Below are 24,997 nucleotides of genomic sequence, written 5' to 3' on the forward strand. Positions count from 1 at the left end.
GAACGGGAGTATAAGTCGGGTCTGATTTTTTGATTGATTTTTCGGATTTCAAAACACGACTTATACGCGAGTATATAAGGTATGTTTTGAATCTCTCAAACAGAAGAGAAGCTCATCTGTGTGATGTTACTTGTTTGATGTACTAAAACAGAATGGAACAAAATAAAGGGCAGAGATTGCTACTGAACGTGCTGTGGTTCTTAACCCTTCGCACATCGCAGGCTACATCACGTAACACGCTAGTGGCTGTCTTAAAAAGCGGCGAGCACTACTATGCTGGAAGATTGCCGATCATTCTGTAAATGTGACATGGGCTGCGATTTTCAGTTATGTAATTTGACATGGTGTAGCAACAAGATCAAAGATTGCAATTAGCAAATCTGACATACTCCACAATAAAAAGTTGCATAATGTGATATTGGCTTTGCTTAACATGTCCTTGACAAGCGAATATGAAATGTGGTTACCCAATAAGATCCAAAATGCAAAGAGACAATGCCACACTCATAATGTTAAAATTAAATAATTAGCAAAAAACATGAATGAACGTATTTAGAATCATGACAGTGTTATGCTACTGTACCCCACATGGTGTCATGGCCATCTTGTAACGTAGAAGGCAATGGGATATTTCAAATGAAAAAGTAAACTAATGACTAAAGATCACCTGCTGGAATACACTCTTCCGGAGGCAGAGCCTGACATTTACTGACTTAGTCTTCCCACAATTTACAGTGACACAATTTTGTCCAAGCTATAACACAATGCATACCCTACTGATTCCCTTATTTGTTATTTAGTTTGTGGAGGACAGCCCTCTGCATTATAAATTCTTGTCCCAAAAAAGACTCTTTCTCCTAAGAGAAATTTCCCTAAAATATGTTGACATACCTGCTATGCACCTGTTCTGAGAAAAATCTCTTGAATTCGATCCAATAAGCAAAAGTGTCCATAGCTGATGAATGCACCTTTTTCTCTTCTTACATCTTACATTTCCTCACTTAATAACATTTCTCCTTCTTCTGCTCCTCAGGAGGTGAAAGCAGTGATGCTCTTCCAGAGTCCATCCCTTCTGTCCCAGGAACACTCCCACACTTTCTTGCAGAACCAGATGATGCCTACATTGTCAAAAGCAACCCCATTAAGCTCCACTGTCGAGCAATGCCAGCTATGCAGATTTTCTTCAAGTGCAACGGGGAATGGGTTCACCAAAACGAGCACATGTCGGAAGAGAGCATCGACGAGGGTACTGGTAAGACAACTTTCAGTGATCCATACAGTGTCATCTGCCACCCCTGCTGCTACTTATTTAATAAATGTGATGGGGTGATAAGGCAGGCAGAAACCTCCAGTGACAAGAAGGACCATTTGAAGGTCTTGTCTTTTCCAGAGAGGCATGTAATCACAAGGGCTTACCAGTGTAATAACCAAGCCTCCAGTGCCTTGTTTCTGCCAGGGTGTGTTCCCTAGCTTCTTTTTATTTTCCTTTTCTGTGTCTTCTTTGTTTATTTTAAAGCATAATTTTTCATAATTATTATAATTATGTATTTTTGTTAATATTGCGTTGTTTATTTACTGTTTAGATTCTGTGTATTTTGTGCTGTCCTCTTATGTTCCTTGTGTTTTGTGGACGGAAACCTCAAGAGGCAGGGCTACCCTGATGTTACAGCGGAAGGACCATCCTCAGCCTTCTTAGAGTGTATATATGTTTAAGGACTGACTTTTCTGGTCCTGGTTTATTTTACTTCAGTTTCTGGGGTTCTGATTATTGGCCTTGTCCTTACTAACCTGAGATTTAAGGGTTCTTCACCCTGGAACAGCATTTATATATATTTTTGGCATATTTTGGGACAGTTTGTTTCTCTTTCTGCATACTTTATTGTGTTGTAGATTTAATTTTAAATTGATTAATTTGCCATTTTGTACAATAACCTGTAATGACAAAGTGAAAACATTTTTTTGGAAAGGTTTGCAAATTTATTATAATTCCAAAACTAAACTCTCTAGTTTATTTAAGTAATCAGACTCCTTGCTGTGGTCAAAAGAAACCTAGTTGCTTTAACATGTATTATATAAGGTGCCACAATTAACACTCCACGTCAGGACAAAAAAACAAGTGATGCAGTCCATGAAACGCTCTGTAGACCTCTGTAAATAAAAATTGTACAGATGCATAGATCAGGGCACGGGGATAAAAAACATTTCTAAAGCTACTGGTGTTCTATGGTAATTGTGAAATAGTAGAAGTTTGGAACCACCAAGAAACCTCACAGAGTTGGCCGTCTGGCCAAATTTAGTAACCAGGGAGCAAGAGCCTTAGTCAGGGATGTGACCAAGAACCTAATGGTTACTCTAACTGAGCTTCAGAAGTCCTTTTCCAAGATGGAGCGAAACAATAACCATCTCAGCAACACTCCATTAATCAGACGTTTATGTTAAATTTGCCATTTGGCACTTAAAACTTAAAAATTCTGGTTAAAACTAAATAGGGTGAAAAGTATGCAACAGGTATGGTTAAGCCTTGAACAAGATACTTTTTTTTAATAATTAAATATTTTTGGGACAGTTAAAGAGATAAAACCTATAGTGCCACTTTTGGGTATGGTTAGGTTAGGAGTTTCAGGTGGCTGCCGGGATAGGCCTTGTTTGTGGATTCTTTTGAGGCCTACACTGTTTGTGCAATTGGTATGGACATAATTTCATAATGTCCAGAAGGGGCATTAAGCAGGGTCTCTGCTTGGGATTTCAGTCAAGGACCTGAAAGGACAATATTTTACCCCCCAGTATTCTAGACAGTGTACAGTCCTGGATGTATTCATATCCAACTATGCAATTCCCTCAAATATGGATAAGGGCCTGCTATGGAGTCCTGAGACTTTACAAACCATAGTAGGCATACATTACAGGGACATATAGAGCCACCATGAGAGTCTGATGTCTCTCCTTCTAAATGTAGACAACACCTTGACATGGATGTAATTCTGGACAGAACCTGAAGTGACCACTCAGGAGAAACTAAAGGCTCATTGGGTCAGAATAGAAAGAGCTTGGAGTTAGAAAGACAGGTATTGGCAACAGCTCAACTGGCAGGATGAAGACAATCCAGAGGTATGGTAAGAGATACTGTAAGTGGACATGTTAAAGAGGAGTGGGAGTTTGGGATTGTAGTGGGAGATGGCTCTGATTAGACAAGTGACTAACCCGTGTAGCTCGGCCAAGCAGGTTTGTTATTTTTCATGGTATGTCATATTGTGAATTCTTCTTTCATTGTACAGTATATTCCCAAATTACTTTTACTTTTTGTATTTTGGCCTTCTTGGTTTCATTCTGGGTGTGAGGACACTCCAAAGTATAAGACTTAGCTAATCTTGCTCACTCTGTTTTCATCGTCCTACATTGCAGTTCCTCTTGTCTTGCACTATTTCACCTTTGTGATAAGGCTAACAGTCAAATATTGATTTCTTAACTGTACTTTTAGCTTCTGCTCCCTTTCTGTCTCCTCTAATTGCATTTCCCCTGTTCATTGTGCATTCTCTTGTTTACTTCGTCCTGCATCTCGGCTTCTGTTACCCACCTTTAACTCTTCCCTCTGCATTTTAACTTTGTTCTTTTATGGTTCTTTCATGCTTTTTCACACTTTGTTCCCTGTGCTAAATTTATGTTATTGGTAACATTATTTATGCTGTTTTCTCCCAATGTTCCCACTCTTTTATCGTTTTTTTCTTGTAGAATTTTGCCTTTTTGTACATTTCTCTTTTTTTTCTCAACTCAGCTCAGTGTTTTGCTGAATTTCTTCATTAAGCCCTCGTTATATTTCTTCTCTTACTACATTTCAGCTACTACTAGTCCAGATCCCGAATTGACCCTGATGTGACCCTTAATTGGATTAAGTGGGTTTTAGAATGTTGTTGTTGTGTGTCTTCATTTACAACATTCACAAATTTTTAACATTATATGTTCTCTCTTTAGTTCATTTTTTTCCTTTGCTATGTTGACTTCTAACACTTTCTAATATTTTTTCAATTCATTCTTCCCTTTTCTCTAACACATTTCTTGTCATCTCCTAACATGATCTCTCTTCTACACTGGTATTTTCACTTTTATTGAACTTCCTCTATTCTCTTGCTTATATACTTTATATAATGTATCGTATTGCAGAAGTCTTTTCAAACCCTTTTAATTTAAATCATAGGGTGCCAGAGCTCATCCCAGAAGCACTGGATACAAGGTGGGAACCAACCCCAGATAGAAGTGCCAGTCTGTTGCATTACCCTCTCACACATATACAGTAGCTTCTTCAGCCCTGTACTACACTGGACCAGAAAGGGAAGAAACAACAACAAATTTAAAAACACAAGCAAACATCATTACCAAAGTCAAAATATACTGACCTAACAGTAAGACCTAAATTATTTAAATGAGAAGACATATGAGAGATTCTAAGCCTTCTATCAATCACATACTAACTTCCACAGCAAAAGCCTTTTGTTGCTTTGAATCTAGAATCTTGGACAACCATAGAAGTGAATAACACTGACCTTTAAACCAATACAATAGTGACATCACGACTTCCAGTTATTACGTGGTAGCAGCAGGAATAGCAACCATACACAAATCCCAATAAAAATGGTGGCATCAATAAGAAAATAAAACAGTGGGGAGCCAAAATGTAAAATAATTGTAGGTCATTCAAAAAGCTCATTACATAATCAAATTCCTTTTGCTCTAAAGCCCCAACAGGAAAGGAAAAAATCCAGAAAATATATAGAATAAAAAAAGGAAAAAAGAAGAGTTTACATTCATAGCACAGTTAGAATCAGTGATGTGAAATGATTCATGCAGAAGTGAATTTGCAGCAAAACTTGCAAAAAAAATTCGCAAAACAAATTGCATTTCTCTTTCAGTGAAGTTCATGCTGTTGACACAGGAAGAAAGATGTTTAGTCCTGTCTGGAAGTGTTAACATTAATTAATTATGCCTGCAACCGTCTGTCATTTAGTATTTAAATAAAAATCTCTAGTGAAAAAGAAATTACCAGACTCATTTTCCATGATGCATGGCTATTGCCAGATGTGTTCTGGTAGTATGGTCACCAGTATACTAATTATGATGGCAACCTTGGCAATCCTAAAGATGCATCAGAGACAGAAAAGAAATATGAAGCTCCGTGGTGCTTGGAGTGTGGATATCCTCAACTTCTTCTCCAGTAATCAAGATGCAGGAAGGAGAGGTTGCAAGGTAACAGCAGGGTTGGGGTGTGGCCTTCCAGTCTAGTGAAAAGTTTCTGTGTAAATAACACTGTAATATGCATGATGGAGTGTTTTTTTTGTGTCTTCATTTAGAAAATATGTGATGCACTTTGCTCCTCAGTGGTGATGTGAATGCGAAGTATACAGTATATAGAATTCACTTTACTGGTGTGCAACAGCTTACCTGCATTACACAGCTGAAGAAAAGAGCACAAGTGTGAGTAAAGATTTAGGGAACAATATTTTCCACCCCGAACATTAAAACCTTCAAAAAATCATTTTTAGTATGTTTCACTTTTCGCAATTGCAATATTGCTTGCAAATAAATTAAGTGTGGTGAGTGTCCTATCCAACACATTTTATTAGCAAGTCATTGACAGTAAATAAATTACTTAGGTATGTGAAATAATAATGAAATAAATTTGTTTATTTGCACAACGTGCCAGGTGTCAGCATATGTCAACATCCATTAAAAATTGGTTCCAACTTATATTTGCTTAATTTCTGTGTGAATACTTCTATTTCCTGAGTGAAGAGAACCAGCCAAATGAGACTCTATGAAGGCCTTGATCTTTTGGCAAGCAGTTGACCCGAGGCTCCCCTTTAATTGGTTGCTTTCAGATTTTTCTGGGGATGCAGTTCTCTGCGCCATGGACACTCCCACACTTATTGGCAGTGAATTAGTATTGCTTTAAGTTTTTTTAATCTAATGTGATTGGTCAATCGTTGACGCACTATGTCATGTTGACCTCAATGGTGCACAGGTCACACCCGCCTTTAACGTTACGTAACTACAGATGAGCGAGCGTTGCTTTGATGGCAACTTCAAGTGGAAAATTTGGTTATTGGAAACACCCCTTCATAAATTGTTGACTTGAAGAAAAAAAGAAGATAAAAGAGCTTGGACCGGACTGACCTGACTTAAGAATTCAGGGATGAGTGTACACATGGATTTGTTCTCGCTCTTGTTATGATAAATGGAGTTGGCTAACTTGGTGTGGTGTAAGTAATGCCTTTTTTTTGCTTTCCCTGTTTGCTTTTTCAAAGTGTTGCTACTGAAACGATGGGGGTATGAGATCTAAAACATTTTTCTGAAAATGCAAGCGGCATGAAAGTAGCTGCAGCTATCTAGACAATTGTATTAAACTAAATTTTTTGGCAGGCTTAGTATTGTTGAACAGCTACATGCAGGCTATAGGACTGGCATTAGAAGGCACAACAAAGAGGTGACCAGAAATTGACACATCCTATCCAGAATAATAGATGAGATATATATGTGTTTGTGGTTAGTATGAAAGTGGGGTGTCCTGGAATGATTTTAGTTGTAAGAAGTGTGCCACTACAGGAAAAAGGTTAGGAAACACTGCTGTAGACAATATTATGAGGCTAATTTTTTGGCAGGCTTAGTGAAATGACTCAGTTTAATCTCAAAATGGTTAATAAATCTTCAGGCCTGAAGGAAAGGAGGACAAATTTTATATTCAAGGAAATATAAGTATCCTGACCCGAAAGACAGAATAAGATTTAGGTTGGACTTGTCCTGTGGGTGAAGTACAAGACAGGTTAGAGGGGCTAGTTATGGCTTAAGATGTGGGGTCTGTAGATCTTACAATGTGAATTTGTGCCCAGTCGAGGCAATCCTGGAAAACTTGCATAGGACTGGGCAGACTGGCGGTAAGTGTAGAATAAAATTAGGGTGGGAGTGAGGTAAATGATAAACTGGGATGCAAACCTTGAGAAAAATCAGAGGACTAGTGATTGTTTGAAATGGATTTATGGAATAAAGTGTGAATGGCCAAGGACTGGGCAGAATAAAATTTGGATTGGACTTATGTTATGGATGTGTTATAGGGCAGACAGAAGTCCACATTATTGGAAGATTACAGAGTTGGGGATGCTGACATTATGATGTTGGAACTAGGCATGGTGCCAGAGGATTTGACAATTTAGAGACCAGTGCTGTATAGTAAAAAAAATTAGGTGGCAGGTGCACCTGTTCCTTTCCACAGCTATAGGGCAAGTTATGGGAAGAATAATGCACTGTGGATGTCATGGACTGACGTTTTGAAGCACAGTAGAAACGGGAAAGCTTGGCATCAGATTGGGCAGCATGATGGAAAGGCCAAGATGTGAATTCACATTATTATGAGGACCACAGGAACATGTGGAATGACTAGATAGATAGATACTTAGATATGGTGAAAGGAACTATATAATAAATAAATGAGAAAGGCACTATTTAACAGATAGATAGATAGATAGATAGATAGATAGATAGATAGATAGATAGATAGATAGATAGATAGATAGATAGATAGATAGATAGATAGATAGATAGATAGATAGATAGATAGATAGATAGATAGATAGATAGATAGATAGATAGATAGATACCGTAGATGTGAAAGGCATTGTATAATAGATAAGTGCTTCTTCAATTTGTCTCCACCCAAAGCTGCACCTCTGCTCAAATTTTTTTTCCGTCTCTGATACAAAACTATACATAAAAATGTGATTTAAAATATAAAATATATTAAAAATATATTTATTATTGCTATCTTGTTAAAAAGTATTTTTCCATATGGTTTTTAAAAAAAACTTAAACTATTCACACTGTTCAGTCTTTACTTCTATCTACATCTTATGTATTAAGATGTGGATTTATTTTATATTATTTCATTGCCTGGAAGTATAATTACATCTTTTTTCCACTGAGGTCTTGTTTAATTTAAATTGATTACATTACCAGTGTGTCTTATGCAGTCAAAGCTGTCACCATCTCTGTCTGTCCTGCATTTTCTTTATTAGTTCAAATGCCTGTACTGCTATATAGCTAGGAGTTTGGAATTATCACTCCAGGGCTTACTGTATGTCATTAGTATTCTATTGTTCTCTTCTTTTATGTACTATAATGATGACTGTTCATGCCTGAGTATGATACTTGGTAGTCCTCCTCTGGCGTGGTCCCAGTTTGGACACCTATAGGGCTGCATGGGACTCCTTATTCTGAAAAGAAGAAGCCCTGTTGCAGTCTTTATTTCCCGCCAGATGGTGCTCTTGGGAGAAGACCTCCCTTTTTTGTGGAGTATGGCCAAGAATTTCTTCCACCATACTAAGCCATAGCACTGGAAGCACTCCCAGGTCCAACATAAAGGAAGCCACCTCACCTGAGTCTAGGAGTCAGAGTCAGGACGAGGTGCATGACATTCAGTGCAGTTGTGAGGAGGAGAAAAGCAATGAGGAATTGTGTCTGTGTCTGTATTTGATTTGTGGAAGAAGGAACTTTTAAATGTTCTATAGTTCTGTAAAATTAAAATGCTTTGTTTGAACCCGGAAATGGATTAGTGCTGTTGTTTGGGAATCAGTGGTGCCACCTTGAGGCCATAATATAGATAGATAGATAGATAGATAGATAGATAGATAGATAGATAGATAGATAGATAGATAGATAGATAGATTTTTTTTTTTTTTTTAATTTTAAAATGTCCTTTATTAACAATTATAACACAACTGTAGTCAAATTAACAGCCAACATTCAAAAACATTTAAAAGTAAAGTTTTCCTACTCAGATTTTAGTACCAGACATTCATTTTCCATGGAACATAAAACATCATTTACAGCCCAGATTTCACTAAATACATCTAATTGATTAATTAGTTTAAAATATGCAAATTCAATCTTCAGTCTCCTTTGAAGGAGGACCTTAAACATTAATAGAGCGTCAGTGGTTTTCAGACCTTTATCTCTATTTCTTCTTGTTTTTAAAGTTGCCATCTTGGCCTGGCCTAACAAAAAATTGCAAAGTAAACATTCTCTTTTATGAATTCTCAACACCGACATTCCAAAAATATAAATGAGTTCATTAAATACAATTCCCAAATTCAACAACAATAAAGCAAGGAAAGTCAGCAATGGTTGTAATCTGGTACAATACAGGAATAAATGATAAATTGTTTCTTTCTGAAGACAAAATGGACACTGATCTGTTGCGCTGGCGCCAATGGTTTTTAAGAATGAATTGGTAGCTACTGCTACATGTAGAATCCTCCACTGCAGGTCCCCAACTCTTTTCTCAATGGGAGGTTTATATAAAGTCCTCCATGCTGGAGATGTCGTGTCATGCAGACACAGAGTGTTCCTCCAGAGGGTATCAGTCATTTCCTTCAAATGTATAAAATGGGACACTTTAAGACACCAGTCATACAAATCTTTTTTTGACAAATCTTGGAACAAAATTCCATTTATGTGATTAATTTTTAAAATTGAGTTTTTAGGCCTGATAAAATCTTTTACATTTGGTTTGATTCTAATATCACATTCAGGAGGTTCTGCCTCTTTTATGAGATCACCAGAGAAAAACTCCTCACACAGGGGACCTGCACCCAATTGCACTAAAGAGACTTTTAGTTTGTTAATAATCGACCCCCCAAAGCGGACAGACCTAATCCCGAGCTCATGTGTCACAGCTGCCTCAGACTTCCACTGGTTGCTGACTGGATCAATAAAGTCAGCTACTTTAGTAAAGCCTTTGCTCATAAGCAGGGAGTTCAAACTAACCGAGTCAAACTCCAAGGTTGGATTCCATACTACTGGTTCTTCAAGTAACCAGAAGACTGAGTCCAGATTAATTCCCACTCTGCTTGCTTTAGTATGCCAAATTAATAACATATTGCAGTATGTATATGGCCTTCATTTCAAGATGCCTTCTACTGCGTACAGTACCTGTTCCAGCCTCTCAGCCTCTCTTTGTTCACTAAATCTCTTACCTTTACTTGTTCAAATTATTCTCATAATTTATCACACTATTTTTTCATTATTTTTATGGCATTCCCTCTTTTTTTAATGTATGTCATGTTGACATTCTGAAATTAATCTTTTTACACTGCAGTTTTTCTCTTGATGATATTTTTGTCTTATGCTGCTCTAATTCTTTTCTTTTTATTCCATATTGCATAAAAGAACAGAGAGCAGACCGAGAAAGACTTCTAGAAATGGGGTATTGTGAGAACCCCAGCAGCACAGTCAGAATACACACAAATTGCTCTGAGTTAGAGAGCTGTCATCCCACCCTCACTCATTAGATGAACTCTTTTTCAGACTCTTTTTCAAGGACAGATCACAAAACAAGTGAGCAGCAAGTAGTCAGATAAAAATGGAGCTCATGGGCCTTCTTCTGGGTTGAAGTCTTCAGAACTAGAGAAGAAGCAGAAAGAATATAGAAATCCCCATAATCTCCTCCATAATCCTCTCCATTATACTTCTTGCTGAGTTGTAGTGGACTTGAACTCTCTTGATTCTTTTGTTCACCCAAATCTTGTTTTTTTATTTTTCTTATTTTATTTAAAAATTTTCCCTTAATATATGTACAGTGCCCATAAAAATTATTTACTCCCTTGGAAGTTTTCACATTTTGTTATTATACAACAGGTTTCAAAGTGGATTTAATATGCCTATTTTACATTGACCAACAGAAACATACTCTCTAAGAACATGTCAGGTCAGGTCAGGTTGGGGGAGCATGCACTGGTATAGCATGTTGCCGCACCCACCACACAATGAAACAGCTTGTGATTCCAGTTGAAAACACCCCAGGAAGACAGACGGTAAATCCCACCCTCTGTAAATGACCATCTATCTGGTGTTACGTGAGTGTCCCCTTGGCCTGGTCCAGCTGCTCGGGTCCTCAACAATGAGGAATCTGCGAGCCGGATCACCACTGGGAATCGCACCACATGGCTGTAGAGTCGTAATTGACACTCGCTCACAATGCAGGTAATGTGCCTCATTCAGGACTCCATGAGTAACCACTAGTTCGACACAAAGTCAAACCAGTGATACCTAAGGATTCTCAGAAGAGACACAGTACCAAAGGACTCCAGTTTTCATCTTGGGTCACCTGGATTGCATCCATGTCTCGCAACCATATAGCAAAACAGGACGCACCAGGACTCTAAAGACTTGGACCTTCGTCCTTTTGCAAAGATATCGGGGGCACCACACACCCTTTTCCAGCGACCTCATGACCCTCCATACTCTCCCAATCCATCTGCTGACTTCATAGGAAGAGTCACCAGAGACATGAATGTCACTGCCGAGTTAAGTAAACTTCTCGACAAGGTCGACACTTTCCGCAGACATACACACTGCTGATGGCTGTGAAAACTTCTAAAGTGCATGATCAATGTCAAAAATAATTAAATCCACTATGAGTCAATGTTGTGTAACAATAAAATGTAAAAACTTTCAAGAGGTGAATACTTTTTATAGGCACTGTATCAACATAATTAATCCTTGTTATAGTTCATTTGCTTTCTTTCTTTCTTGGTTCTCTATTCTTCTCTTGTGTAGAGTCATCTCTTAGTGTATCTTGATATTTTCATTGCATGTACTTTTCTCATTGTTATCTCCTGAATTCCCTTAGTCAAATCCATCCATCCATCCATCCATTTTCCAACCCGCTGAATCTGAACACAGGGTCACGTGGGTCTGCTGGAGCCAATCCCAGCCAACACAGGGCACAAGGCAGGAACCAATCCCGGGCAGGGTGGCAACCCACCGCAGCAAATCCATCTCTTACTATATAATATTTTTATTTTTTTATCTGTACATGTCCCCTCTTTACTCAAAGCATTTTGTGTCTTCTATTCCTACAAGTCTTCACTTCATAAGTTTCTATTTTTTTCAACTTACAGTAAAACATTTTGGCCTCTTCTTCTGCATTATTTCATTACCCCACTGATAGTGTTTTTCACACTGGTCCTACGTCCATCTGTAGAATTACAGCAGACATATTTTTTCATGGAAAGGGAATTGAAGGCAGCTCCCCACTGTGGTGTGCGCGCTTGACAGATCCTGGCAGCTTGGAGGTTCGTTTCCAAGTCAATTGCTTCTGTCAGCCCTTTGATTCTGCCTGTCTCGGAGAGCTGGGGTATTTTCATACCTGGCATATTGATCACCAACAATTCATACCAAGTGCAGTGGCAGTGTTTTCCTTACTCTTGTGGGAGTTGGTACAAACTCAGATTTCTTAAAATATCACAAAGGGGCGGCTTGCCAAAGAGGCGTGGGAATTGTAATGTGTTGTAAAGCCCGGAATTGTTCATTTTTGTAGCCTAATTACTTTTCTCTAAAGTGTGGCAGTGGGGTGGATACATTTTCATTGTCTGATTGCCATGGAGCTTCCTGCTGCTATAATTGAAGACTTGCAAGCACAACATTATTATTGCTTTAGTATCTATGTATTATCATGAAGAAATCTGTGCAGACATTGAGCAGAGATCCCTAACACACACATATCTCATTTCCATTACAAAGACAAGAAAAAGGAAATGTTCAGCCATCAGAGTTCAGACAGTCTGTAGACAAGAGAGGATGATGTCAAAATAAAATCTATGAACTCCTGAATCTTACAGATCATTAAATATCGCATCAACATGTAAATTGTGAGGCTCCTGGACACTACACCTCAACAAAGGTTATATGGTTAAACAAGTTACTATCCACATTGTGACCAAATGAAATCTCTGAGAGCATTTGTAAGAGCAAACTGTTGAGACCTATAGGAATAAGTGCCATATCAGATTAAAGCCTGTAATTTAAATGAGACAATTTGACACTATATCATCAATCAATCAGTCAAATGCTGTCATCTGCATCAGTTTATGTATGAGCACCTGAAAAAAGTAATATTCATTGTTCTCAGAACCCTGAGAAAAAATAAACTCCCTATGTGAGACTAAATGTTAACAATTTTGGAGACTGACAGCCTTTGTAGCAGACATGTTTGGCGGCTTTTTCAGGGAATACCTTAACTTCCTCACACATTACTGCTACACCTTATTAGAACAGACAGCGCAAGGTGCTTAAGAATCATAAGATAAGCAGGGCAGTAATTGCAATTAAATATAACATGCCGTAGTCAAAACCAAAAGTTCCAATAATCCTATATACAAAAGCCCAACGTGTAATGTTAACTCATACTCGAATTGCACTATTTTGTAATCAACATCTGCAATAAGATGCTGCAGATGTTCTATCAGACAGTTGTGGTAAGCGCCCTCTTCTGTGTGGTGGTGTGCTTGGGAGTCAGCATTAAGAAGAAGGACGCCTCACGCCTGGACAAACTGGTGAGGAAGGCAGGCTCTATTGTAGGCATGGAGCTGGACAGTTTGACATCTGTGGCGGAGCGATGGGCGCTCAGCAGGCTCCTATCAATTATGGAGAATCCACTGCATCCACTAAACAGTGTCATTTCCAGACAGAGGAGCAGCTTCAGCGACAGACTGCTGTCACTGTCCTGCTCCACTGACAGACTGAGATCGTTCCTCCCCCAAACTATGCGACTCTTCAGTTCCTCAGTATGCTGCTGCTGGAGTATGTGAATTTCCCCTTGGGATTAATAAAGTATCTATCTATCTATCTATCTATCTATCTATCTATCTATCTATCTATCTATCTATCTATCTATCTATCTATCTATCTATCTATCTATCTATCTATCTATCTATCTATCTATCTATCTATCTATCTATCATAAACACACCCCATACCAGAACGCTGCTAAAGTTTGTTTGAGAGAATTATCTGTAATCTCGGATACAGAAACCACCCACTGATGTGACGAGACTGACTTCTCAGGGCTCGCTTATAGCAACCAATGGACCAAATGGCATTGACCTTTGCTCCAAACATGATGGGTATACAAATTAATAGTTGCAGTGGGTTGCTGAAAGTAGGAAACCTTTCTAAAAACATGAAATAACAATTAGAAGTCAGAAAAAAGTTAACAAAGTCATATTATTACAATTACAGAAGCAGTCGCATTAGATCATTAGCTAACATTCTACAATGGACTTGAATTTGGTCTAGTTTTGTTCCTGGTTTTCCAGCACTGCTGTCAGGATTAACTTTACCTGAATATAAGAGAATCCTTGGAAATGGACTGGTGGATGGACAGAAGATTAACCCTATAATCACAAGACCCTTCAAGTGGACCATTTAGCCTCCATGTCATAGATTACCATTTCCAGCCCATTTGATCAAATCATTGACACAAATGGAATCTTCTGTCAGTCTTGGTGTGTGCGTTTGTGCCTGAAGGCACTTCTTACTGAATACTGTGGTGTAAACACTAATGAACAACCAGGGAGACATAAGAAGGGTTGACCAGGGAGAGAAACCAATAATGGTGGGAGTATTAAATGTCATGTCATCACAGAAAGGAGGACACTCCTGGGGGTGTTCAGTGAAGGGAAGACACAATCAGCAATAACTCCTGGCCACTAGAGGGCACATTGCCCTAGGTGAAGATGTACAAATGATGCCTCCAAATTCCCAGAATCATTAAAAAAAAAATTACACAACTTACAGCAAGTCCATTTTAGTTACTGTCAACATAATCCGCTTGAGATACAATACAATCATTACAGTGCTTCTTCAATTCCTGGAAATACTTTCTGTACTTGTCTTCTGTTACTGTGTCTAGAGCATCCTGTAATTTTTTTCTCTGGATTCCAGCCATTATAGCCAATCATCTTCACATCATTCTCAGTTTTAATCAGGAACAAAAAGAAGTCACAGGAAGTTAGGTCTGGTGAATACAGTGGTGTGTGAAGCATCAACCACATTGGTTTTGGTCAAAACTCTTTGACTGACAACTAAGTTTGTGCAGGTGAACTGTCACGGTACAAAATGCAGTTTTGCTTTCTCCATTGCTCTGGATGTTTCTACCTGAAGGTTTCACACATACGTCTCAGAAGTTCAGTGTAATGTTGCTGATTAACAGTCTGTTCACTGTGAAACTCTTTATTAAAAACTAGCCGCACCCCGCGGCACTGCCCGCATAGTAGTGAAAAATGATAAACTTTAAAAATCAATAAACAAACAAGTATCAGTAGCTAAGTGGAGGCAAGGTACACTCCAAAACACAGAGTTAGACCGACTCCCCACTCCTGACGTCACTCTTCCCCTCCCCTCAGCCAGCAGCCTCTGTCTCAGAATAGCATGAATATATCACTTCTCCAAGCGAACTATGATACTTAGCGCAATGAGAGAGGTCATAAAATCAACCGGAATGTTCAAGCAAATTGTAGAAAAAACCTGATCTAAATCTGTTAAGTATTTCTCTCATGAAAAGTGGCCAGACATAAAGACAGAGACAGACAGACGTTGGATTTTATATATAGAGAGATGTAAGTAATCAGTGTTGAAAAACGTGTTCATCATTGTCTTGATGCTGAATATGTCCTGACGTAGTTTTCTCAGCTTGGAGAAAAAAAAATTTGGCAAGGTCACTTGATTGAATATAGAGTAAATTTCAGAAATACTCACTAAATCAACTCAGCATATTGCCAATTGGCAGACTGATTAACATGATGGTAGACATACGATAGCCAACTCTGGGAATTCTTGGGTCTCCACCTCGTATAAAGCTGAGGTATTTTTTTTTAAACCAAAGATGCAACCGGGAGCCAGGTTAGGGAATGTAGCCCCCTCAGAAATAAAGATGCAAAGACTCCAGGAGTCATTACAGGAGCCCTATTACCTACAGTAAATCACAAGGCTCCTTTTAGGGAATAGCCAGGGAAACCTGGTTTTAAATTAAACGTCATTAAAGTAGCGAAATAAATTGGTAAGTGCGCTGCTGCAACAAAATTTGATGTGTCTGAGAAACTGATGCGAGATTGGAGGAGGCAGGAAGATGTAAAAAAAAAAAATTTAAGTGTCGCATTTTTGTCTTCTTTTTATATACCTCTTTCTGAATATTGTTTCATTTATTAATTTTATATTATTATCTTTTGTTAATAATATATTCTCTTTATGTGGCCTGTGCTATTCTCCTATAGATATTACATTGCATCCGGAAGGTAATCAGAGCGCATCACTTTTTCCAAATTTTGTTATGTTACAGCCTTATTCCAAAATGGATTAAATTCATTTTTTTCCTCAGAATTCTACACACAACACCCCATAATGACAATGTGAAAAAAGTTTACTTGAGATTTTTGCAAATTTATTAAAAATAAAAAAATTGAGAAAGCACATGTATATAAGTATTCACAGCCTTTGCCATGAAGCTCGAAATTGAGCTCAGGTGCATCCTGTTTCCCCTGATGATTCTTGAGATGTTTCTGCAGCTAATTGGAGTCCACCTGTGGTAAATTCAGTTGACTGGACATGATTTGGAAAGGCACACACCTGTCTATATAAGGTCCCACAGTTGACAGTTCATGTCAGAGCACAAACCAAGCATGAAGTGAAAGGAATTGTCTGTAGACCTCCGAGACAGGATTGTCTCGAGGCACAAGTCTGGGGAAGGTTACAAAAAAATTTCTTCTGCTTTGAAGGTCCCAATGAGCACAGTGGCCTCCATCGTCCGTAAGTGGAAGAAGTTTGAAACCACCAGGACTCTTCCTAGAGCTGGCCGGCCATCTAAACTGAGAAATCGGGGGAGAAGGGCCTTAGTCAGGGAGGTGACCAAGAACCCGATGGTCACTCTGTCAGAGCTCCAGAGGTCCTCTGTGGAGAGAGGAGAACCTTCCAGAAGGACAACCATCTCTGCAGCAATCCACCAATCAGGCCTGTATGGTAGAGTGGCCAGATGGAAGCCACTCCTTAGTAAAAGGTACATGGCAGCCTGCCTGGAGTTTGCCAAAAGGCACCTGAAGGACTCTCAGACCATGAGAAAGAAAATTCTCTGGTCTGATGAGACAAAGATTGAACTCTTTGGTGTGAATGCCAGGCGTCACGTTTGGAGGAAACCTGGCACCATCCCTACAGTGAAGCATGGTGGTGGCAGCATCATGCTGTGGGGATGTTTTTCAGCGGCAGGAAATGGGAGACTAGTCAGGATAAAGGGAAAGATGACTGCAGCAATGTACAGAGACATCCTGGATGAAAACCTGCTCCAGAGCGCTCTTGACCTCAGACTGGGGCGACGGTTCATCTTTCAGCAGGACAACGACCCTAAGCACACAGCCAGTCCTTGAGTGGCCCAGCCAGAGCCCAAACTTGAATCCGATTGAACATCTCTGGAGAGATCTTAAAATGGCTGTGCACCGACGCTTCCCATCCAACCTGATGGAGCTTAAGAGGTGCTGCAAAGAGGAATGGGCGAAACTGGCCAAGGATAGGTGTACCAAGCTTGTGGCATCATATTCAACAAGACTTGAGGGTGTAATTGCTGCCAAAGGTGCATCGACAAAGTATTGAGCAAAGGCTGTGAATACTTATGTACATGGGATTTCTCAGTTTTTTATTTTTAATAAATTTGCAAAAACCTCAAGAAAACTTTTTTCACATTGTCATTATGGGGTGTTGTGTGCAGAATTCTGACGAAAAAAATGAATTGAATCCATTTTAGAATAAGGCTATAACATAACAAAATGTGGAAAAAGTGATGCGCTGTGAATACTTTCCGGATGCACTGTATGTCTCAAGGTCCACTTTACCTTACCTGAGGCACTGAGGTTTTTCACTAGCTTATGTAGGCCTGGGGAGGTCATACAGCTGCACTTAAACACAGCATATTAAGAATAAGGGATATAGACTAAAATAATACATAAAAATACCCAAAACAATATTTATAAGAGAATAATACAATGTAAAAAGACAGAGGACAAAAAAATTATAAATATAAATTATAAAACAATGCACAAGAGTCAATAAAATAAAATAATTACCATAAGTTGGGACTTGATTTTACCATATAATTTCTGCCATTTTGTAATGTCGGTCGTATAGGTCGAATCCGGAAAACTCACACTATTGGTCCAAGAGATTATGATATGCTAACGCCCACCTGGGAGAGTAACCACGGAGCACACTACCTTTTTTTTTCTGTGTATTGTGTCTACATGACCACACGGTAATACCAGAACTATTTCAAAGCAACGTTTGCATTGATTTGTGTTTTTTGTATTCCACAAACTCATACACCTTTATCGTAAGAGCATCCCTTATCTGCGATGGAGTGTTCGATCAGAAAAAAATATGAAGCTGGTTTTAAATTAAATGTTGTTGAAGTAGTGAAAGAAATTGGTAAGTGCGCTGCTGCAACAAAATTCGATGTGTCTGAGAAACTGATGCAAGATTGGAGGAGGCAAGATGATGTAAAAAAAAATTTAAGTGTCACATTTTTGAGCGGGCATTATAAGTCAGGGTCTGATTTTATGATTGATTTTCTGGGTTTCAAGACCTGACTTATATGTGAGTATATACCATAATTAAAAAGAAAAGGCACATGAGTTGGGGATGAGGCCTTGGCATAAATGGGCTGTGTAAAAGAGCAGAAGCAGAAACAGAAGGTAAAGTTGCTTAGGACTGTCCCCAACAAGAGGGAAAAACTGATAAGTGAGACAATTCTGTCTTCTCTCAGTGAGCAAACCACTTATCACAATAATTTACAAATAAGAGAGCTGAATGATAAAGAGCAGGTATCTAACATTGAAGGTTTCTGGACATAATTGTTTAAATTAGAAACTACTTTTGGTGTTGAAAATGCACAATAGGAAAATCAAAGTGAGGTTCATGTCTAAAGAGCGGGCAGCACAATGTTTTCCAGACCCCTTTCCCCCTGCAGCCAGTGTGCCCCTTAACTTATATTTGGTTCTGATTGCTGAGCTCCAGGAGAGACTGAACAATAAACATCATCCATGAACACACTGCAGCCTCATGTTTTGCCTGCAACGTCACAGACTTCATTTCCAAGTTCATTTTTTATAATGAACCCAGTGTCCAAATAAATTGTACTTCCATCTGTAGTCTTGGAGCACACAGGCATCTCTTCTTCAGAAATCCTCTTTTAAATGTATTCCTTTATCCTTCATTTTTTGAAGGCAGGCACATTTCAAAGTACTTGACAGACTTCAGTTTTTTCAACAATACGGACATCTAAAATACATTAGCAAATAAAAGATGAGTAAATTAAATGGAGTGACAGAGGCAGCAGCAGTGATGTGAAAAATAGTGTGGCACAGACTAAATAAATTTCAGGAATGCAGATTCTTAAGGGAAATATTATGAAGCAACATAATTTGATTCCCTTCTGACTTCAGGCTTTGTGAATGCCAAGCTCGTGATTTCACAGTACATTTTTAGTTCCAAAGCCACTCCAATACATCTTATTTAGACTGGACTCTGGCAACAGGTCAGATGGGATATGAATTGAGGAGAGACTTTGGAAAGGAGCACTGAAGTGTTCAAGAAGGTCAGGCAACATCATGCAAGGAGGTGTGGTGGTGGAGCTTATAGGCTGATTTCCAGAGCCGTGTATCTCCCCAAAGGGTGTAAATAACTTTGTATGTTACATGTCATCATCAGGGTTTTGTGGGCTAAAGTCACTCTGAGGGCCGTCTAGGCTGAATCCTATAGAGTTGTCTTACATGACACTTCACTCCCCGAGTTCTATTGGTTGATTTCCAGAGGGATGTAATATCTGGACTCAGCTGGGTTGTTTAGGTCGTTTCCAGACAAACATGCTACATGGCATGTCTCCCTAAGAGACGTCTGTGTTGATTCCCAAAGGAGTGTCCAATGTAACGTGTCTTTCTGAAGGTATTGTGTGCTAACATCCTGAAGAAAGACCTGGATGAACTCTAGTTTCCAAACATAAGTCCTATGTGAAACATCTCTATGAGGGTCTTCTGGGCTGATTTCCAGGAGAGTTTCCTGTGTGATATTTCACTCTCAGGGTCTTTATGGATGATGTACACAGTTATCTTTTACACAATAAACCATTCTAAGGAGCTTTGGGAATAGTGTAAATGTCAAGTCACTCTGAAGGTCTTGTCTGATGAGTTCTAGACTTATGTCATACATGACATGTCTTGAAGCCCTGTGTGATTTGTGATGGTATTGACAGCTGTGGCAAAGCCTATAGGTTGATTGCTAAGCTGAAGTCCTACATGACTCATTACTCTAAGGGTCTTTAAACCTGACTTTAAACCTGAGAGCAATATTATAGGGGATATGTTATTCTGAGGAGCTTATGGCTTATTCCACAGCAAAATCCTACATGCTGCATCACTCTGAGGATCTTCTCACAAAACCATCCTACATGATATGTTACTATGAGAGTCTTGTGGGTTAATTTTCATAGTAAAGTCCTTTGTGATCTAGGAGATTCCTGTCTGCTGATTGTGAATTCTATAAGGAAGTTCATGACTGATGTCAGAGTAATAACATAACTGACATGTCAATTTCCAAATTTTGTTGGTTAATTTTAAAGGTGATGCTTGGCACAATCTGTTGCCTGATTTCCAGAGAGAAGTCCTATGTGGTGCCTGAGGGTGATTTCTAGACTTATGTCCTGAATGACACATCTCTTTCAGAGTCCTCTATGCTACTGGCCAGGGGAGTGCCCTACATGACAAGTCACTCTGAGGGTCTTGTGATGATCTATTTGACACGGTCCTATTCAAAGGAGTGACATGTTATAGGAGTGACAACCATCCAACCAACCAACCATCCAAGTGATAGCTGAGGCGACAATGATTTTTTGGTGAGCGTACTTTCAGTTGTGTTCCTGCTCTCTGTTGAAGCAAGATAACAATTATAATTTGTCACTCCATTGTTATGTCACTCCAATAAAATGTCACTCCTTTAATACAGTATTTATGTCACTCCTTTGTTATATCACTCCTATGAAGTATCACTCCTTCGATACAGACCCATTTGACATGTCACTCTAATAAAACATGGGGTCCTCTTGGGTGACATTTCTGTCTGAACATCTTATATGCTGACATCTGAGAATTTACTGTAGACACTGTACCTAGTGAAATATATAAATATAGGGAACTTAATCTTCAGGTCATATCTCTGAAGTTGCAGTGGGACTTTGTGTTCAAGGTCTTTTAGGCAGATTTCCTTCAGAACATCTGTTCTGTCTAATTCCTCAACAAAAAAAAAGACAGACAGACAGACTGGCAGACAGGCAGACAGATAGATAGATAGATAGATAGATAGATAGATAGATAGATAGATAGATAGATAGATAGATAGATAGATAGATAGATAGATAGATAGATAGATAGATAGATAGATAGATAGATAGATAGATAGATAGATAGATAGATTCCTGCAAATTGTTTGTTTGGAATATTGAGATGAATCTTTCTCATCTTGATTTCCTTACCTGCACTGGTACAGGCCAAATCAGAACCCTTTCCTGGCTTGTTTTTCTTCACCCTTTACATTTTATATTTTGGCACTTTCCACTTACATAATAAGCACACATATATATTACAACCACTGCAACTGCAATATCTTTGGTGATCTAAAAGTAGTGGCTGTGCTACTTGGATACAGCTTGGATATTCCAAGTAGTATTGTTGTTTAATTTGTGAAAGGGACAGCAGTGCTAAGGAATCTCATTGCATTAAATGACCTAGCTGCTCCATAAGTGTTTGTTTCCAGGGCAGAAAAGTGTGACACATAAGTCAGTTATTGACCCAACAAGGAAGTTTTTGTCTCTCCTTCATATAAAACTTGGACTGATAAAAAATGAATGAAAGTGATGAATTAGCAAGGTAAAGGATTTCGATATTTGAGACAGATGTTTTCATGACTAAATGATGCCAAGATTAAGGAAGGCATTTCTGTTGGTCCACAAATCAGACACACTGCTAGTTGTGGCCAAAGGAAATCTTGTGGAAGGCACACAAGGAGGTCATGGAGAATTTTCTTGGCAACTACAGAGTACCAAATTATGAGAAGCTGGTTGACAACATACAAAACCATGAAGTGCAACATGTTGCTAAACATACATTTTCTGCATTCAAACTTTTGGTCTCGTGTATAACGCCAAGTATTGAATTCACACTAAAACATTGTGTACGGACAAATGTACGTACACACAAAAAAATCCAGGTGCATAAAACTGTGCGTACACCAAGTTCCATGCACTTCCCCTGTATAATTCCTAATACATGTGAAATTTAATGCATCTGCATGTGCCTACAGCCCCACTCTGACTCCTCCCAGAATTTCATATATTTGAATATGCAAATCAATATAAATAGCCCCTTCTGTTCAATGCTCTGTTAAAAGACAATGGCAAAAGCACGTGGAAGAAAGAAGAATGTCTGCGTATGTGAAGTGGAGGCAAGGAAATACATACTATTTGTTGGCTTAAGCAGTGGTATAAGCAAGAAAAGGAAACTGATAGAGTGATACAGTGTGGTGGAGACACTTAAAAGTTCAAGTTCAGAAAGTTGCACAATGCCCAAAATAAAAATGAAGTGGTTAGTCAATGTCAACCTAAAAAGATGAATCTCAGTCCACCATCTGTTTATTCTGTTTCAGACAATACTACAAATTCAGATCCCTGTGCAGAGGACACTACTCTAGGTAGTGATTGTGCTACTGTGCCTAGCAAATCTTCAGTTGCTGGCTGCTCACACACCTCTGCCTCAGAAACCACTGGGCGATCATCTGGCTGTGTTCTGACGAACTGTTCTGGAGTCACAAAATGATAATAGTGGATACAGTAAGAAATGTGTCCAATGAACTAAGGAATATAAGGGCTGCACTATGTGATATTGACCACAAATTAAATGAATTTAAAAATAAATGCTGCATCTGATTACCTGTTTTTACATTCTGCTAATTAAATTCAAACAAAATTGTAGCCAATCATTTGGTGGGTCAGAGTCATCATAGCGCATCTCTTCAGGTACGGTGTAGCTGCGATTGTATGGCACATTAGGCACCATGCTACATGCCTGTACAATGCGAGACACTTTCTGTGGACTATAGAGCAGTGCATTAATAGAATGAAAATGCTTTATATTTACATAAGTAAATTCATTCTCTGAAGGCACCTTTATAGCATCGCATCTGCACCAAGTGCCACAACGGATAGATTTTCTGCTCTTTACACGGCTCTTTGAGGCGACTCCTTAACAAAACCGCTTGCCTTTTGCCACACTAGTTGGAAAAAAACACCAGCGACTATGCAGAGTTACTGTCTTTATAGGCTCTTCTGGTATAGATGATGTAATGCCAGCTCTTTCTTTTGGTGATTCATCCCTGGCTGTCTCTTGTTCAGCAGCATTGCAATAGCAATGTGCATGCAGTTGACCCCTCCGATTACATTTGGAAAACCAGATGTTGTTGTGAATTGCGCTTTGATGTTTCATTGTTCAACCACAGTGTAAGGAAAGCTTATATATCTGGATTACAAGCAGAAAATACCATCCTATACAGCTGGCATGGCACAAGTCAGTGATGTTTGTGAAATACCTGGTCGGTCAGCAATTCACATTGAAAAGCTCCTGTGGCTAAAAACCCGAGTGGACAGAACTTGCACAATTTCCTCAAAATCTGCCTTTGTAAAGCCAGTACCAGTCCAGCTCACAGCTCAAAAGGAATAGCTGTTGAAAATTGAAGTCGACTTAGAAGCCAGTCATCATCATCATCTATAAAAACGCACTCTCTTCTAATTCTTCCATTGGCAATGTCTTCTAACAACACTAAAGCAGATATGGTAGTTTGAATAGATTGGCCATTCCATGCACTATTATATTGTTACAGAATGATTACAATCAAATGAATTAAATTTGTAAATGATATGCAGTTAATTTGAGTGTATTTGATAAAACCTGCATCATAAATGTGAATCTAAAAAAGAAAAGCAGACCACAGAAACAGTAGCGCTGCTTTGACACTGGGTGCCACCCATTTGCAAAACCAAGCAGAAAAGTACGTATACAAGGTGGGGAGCTTCCATGAAAATGTACATGGCTTTACACCAAGTTTAATTTTTATACATCTCAAAGTGAGTGTGGAAACGGGCATATGCAACATTTTTGCGCATATACACAGTTTATGCATGAGGCTCTTGGTCTTCTTCCCAACAAATCTTGGTGCAATCAGTGATGAACATAGTAAAAGGTTTCACTAGGACATTGCAGTGATAAAAAGTGGACTCCATCAGTACTCTCTGACTATTGTTGGACACTGAAATGAGAAGTATGAAATGCTGAGTACAAATGAAAATCATCAGCAAAACATTTTCAGCTCAATTGAACTAATTCAATGTGTCAGCATCATTAAGCGATTAAACACGCTAAATTCAATAAAAGTTAATTTCATGTTTCTCCAAGTCTTATGTGATAAAGTGAATCAGAAATTATATTTGTTTTCACCTTGAAGCTGCCTATCATGCACCCATTCCATTCATTTTCCAAACCCTATCCAGAGCAGGGTCACGGGGTAGCTGGACCCTATTCCAGCAAACATAGGGCACAACACAGGAACAAACCCTGGACAGGGCACCAGTCTGTCACAGGGTGAACATACACACACACAATTTAGCAATGCCAGTTCACCTAACCTGCATACCTTTGGGCTAGGAAAGGTAGGAGGAGGTAGGAGGAAACCGGAAAACTTGGAGGAAACACATGTAGACCCAGGGAGAATAACTCCACGCAGAGTCTCCTTATTGCAAAGTATCAGTGATATAATGGTGACACTTTGCCACACAGTGCCTATCATAATTACCAACAAATTTTTCAGGAAGCAAAACATTTGAAAAAAAATCGTTGTCTACTGTAATAGGACAAGCTGTGGAGATCTGCTGTAATTTTTTACCATGGCCCTAGTTTTTCACACCCCATTGTCCCCGATTTCTGTGATCCGTCTTTGGAGGGATGTGGTGTCTATCATTAGATCATTTGCAGAAAAAAGAGGAGGCTCCACAAAGCAGGCACTCAAAAATTGGTACAGCCCTTTGTGGGTGCTTAAG

The 24,997-nt window shown here is 38.9% G+C and overlaps 1 protein-coding gene across 1 annotated transcript in view; it reads left to right on the forward strand.

The window, feature by feature from the left end:
• unc5db (unc-5 netrin receptor Db) overlaps nt 1-24,997 on the forward strand; it is a 759,038-nt gene that overhangs the window by 475,253 nt on the left and 258,788 nt on the right. The window contains exon 2 of the mRNA XM_028803567.2: nt 1,034-1,252. Coding sequence (XP_028659400.1) covers nt 1,034-1,252 — 219 coding nt within the window. The remainder of the gene's footprint in view (nt 1-1,033; nt 1,253-24,997) is intronic.

The sequence above is a fragment of the Erpetoichthys calabaricus genome, chromosome 1 (assembly GCF_900747795.2).
Source record: "Erpetoichthys calabaricus chromosome 1, fErpCal1.3, whole genome shotgun sequence".
Classification (NCBI taxonomy): Eukaryota; Metazoa; Chordata; class Cladistia; order Polypteriformes; family Polypteridae; genus Erpetoichthys; species Erpetoichthys calabaricus.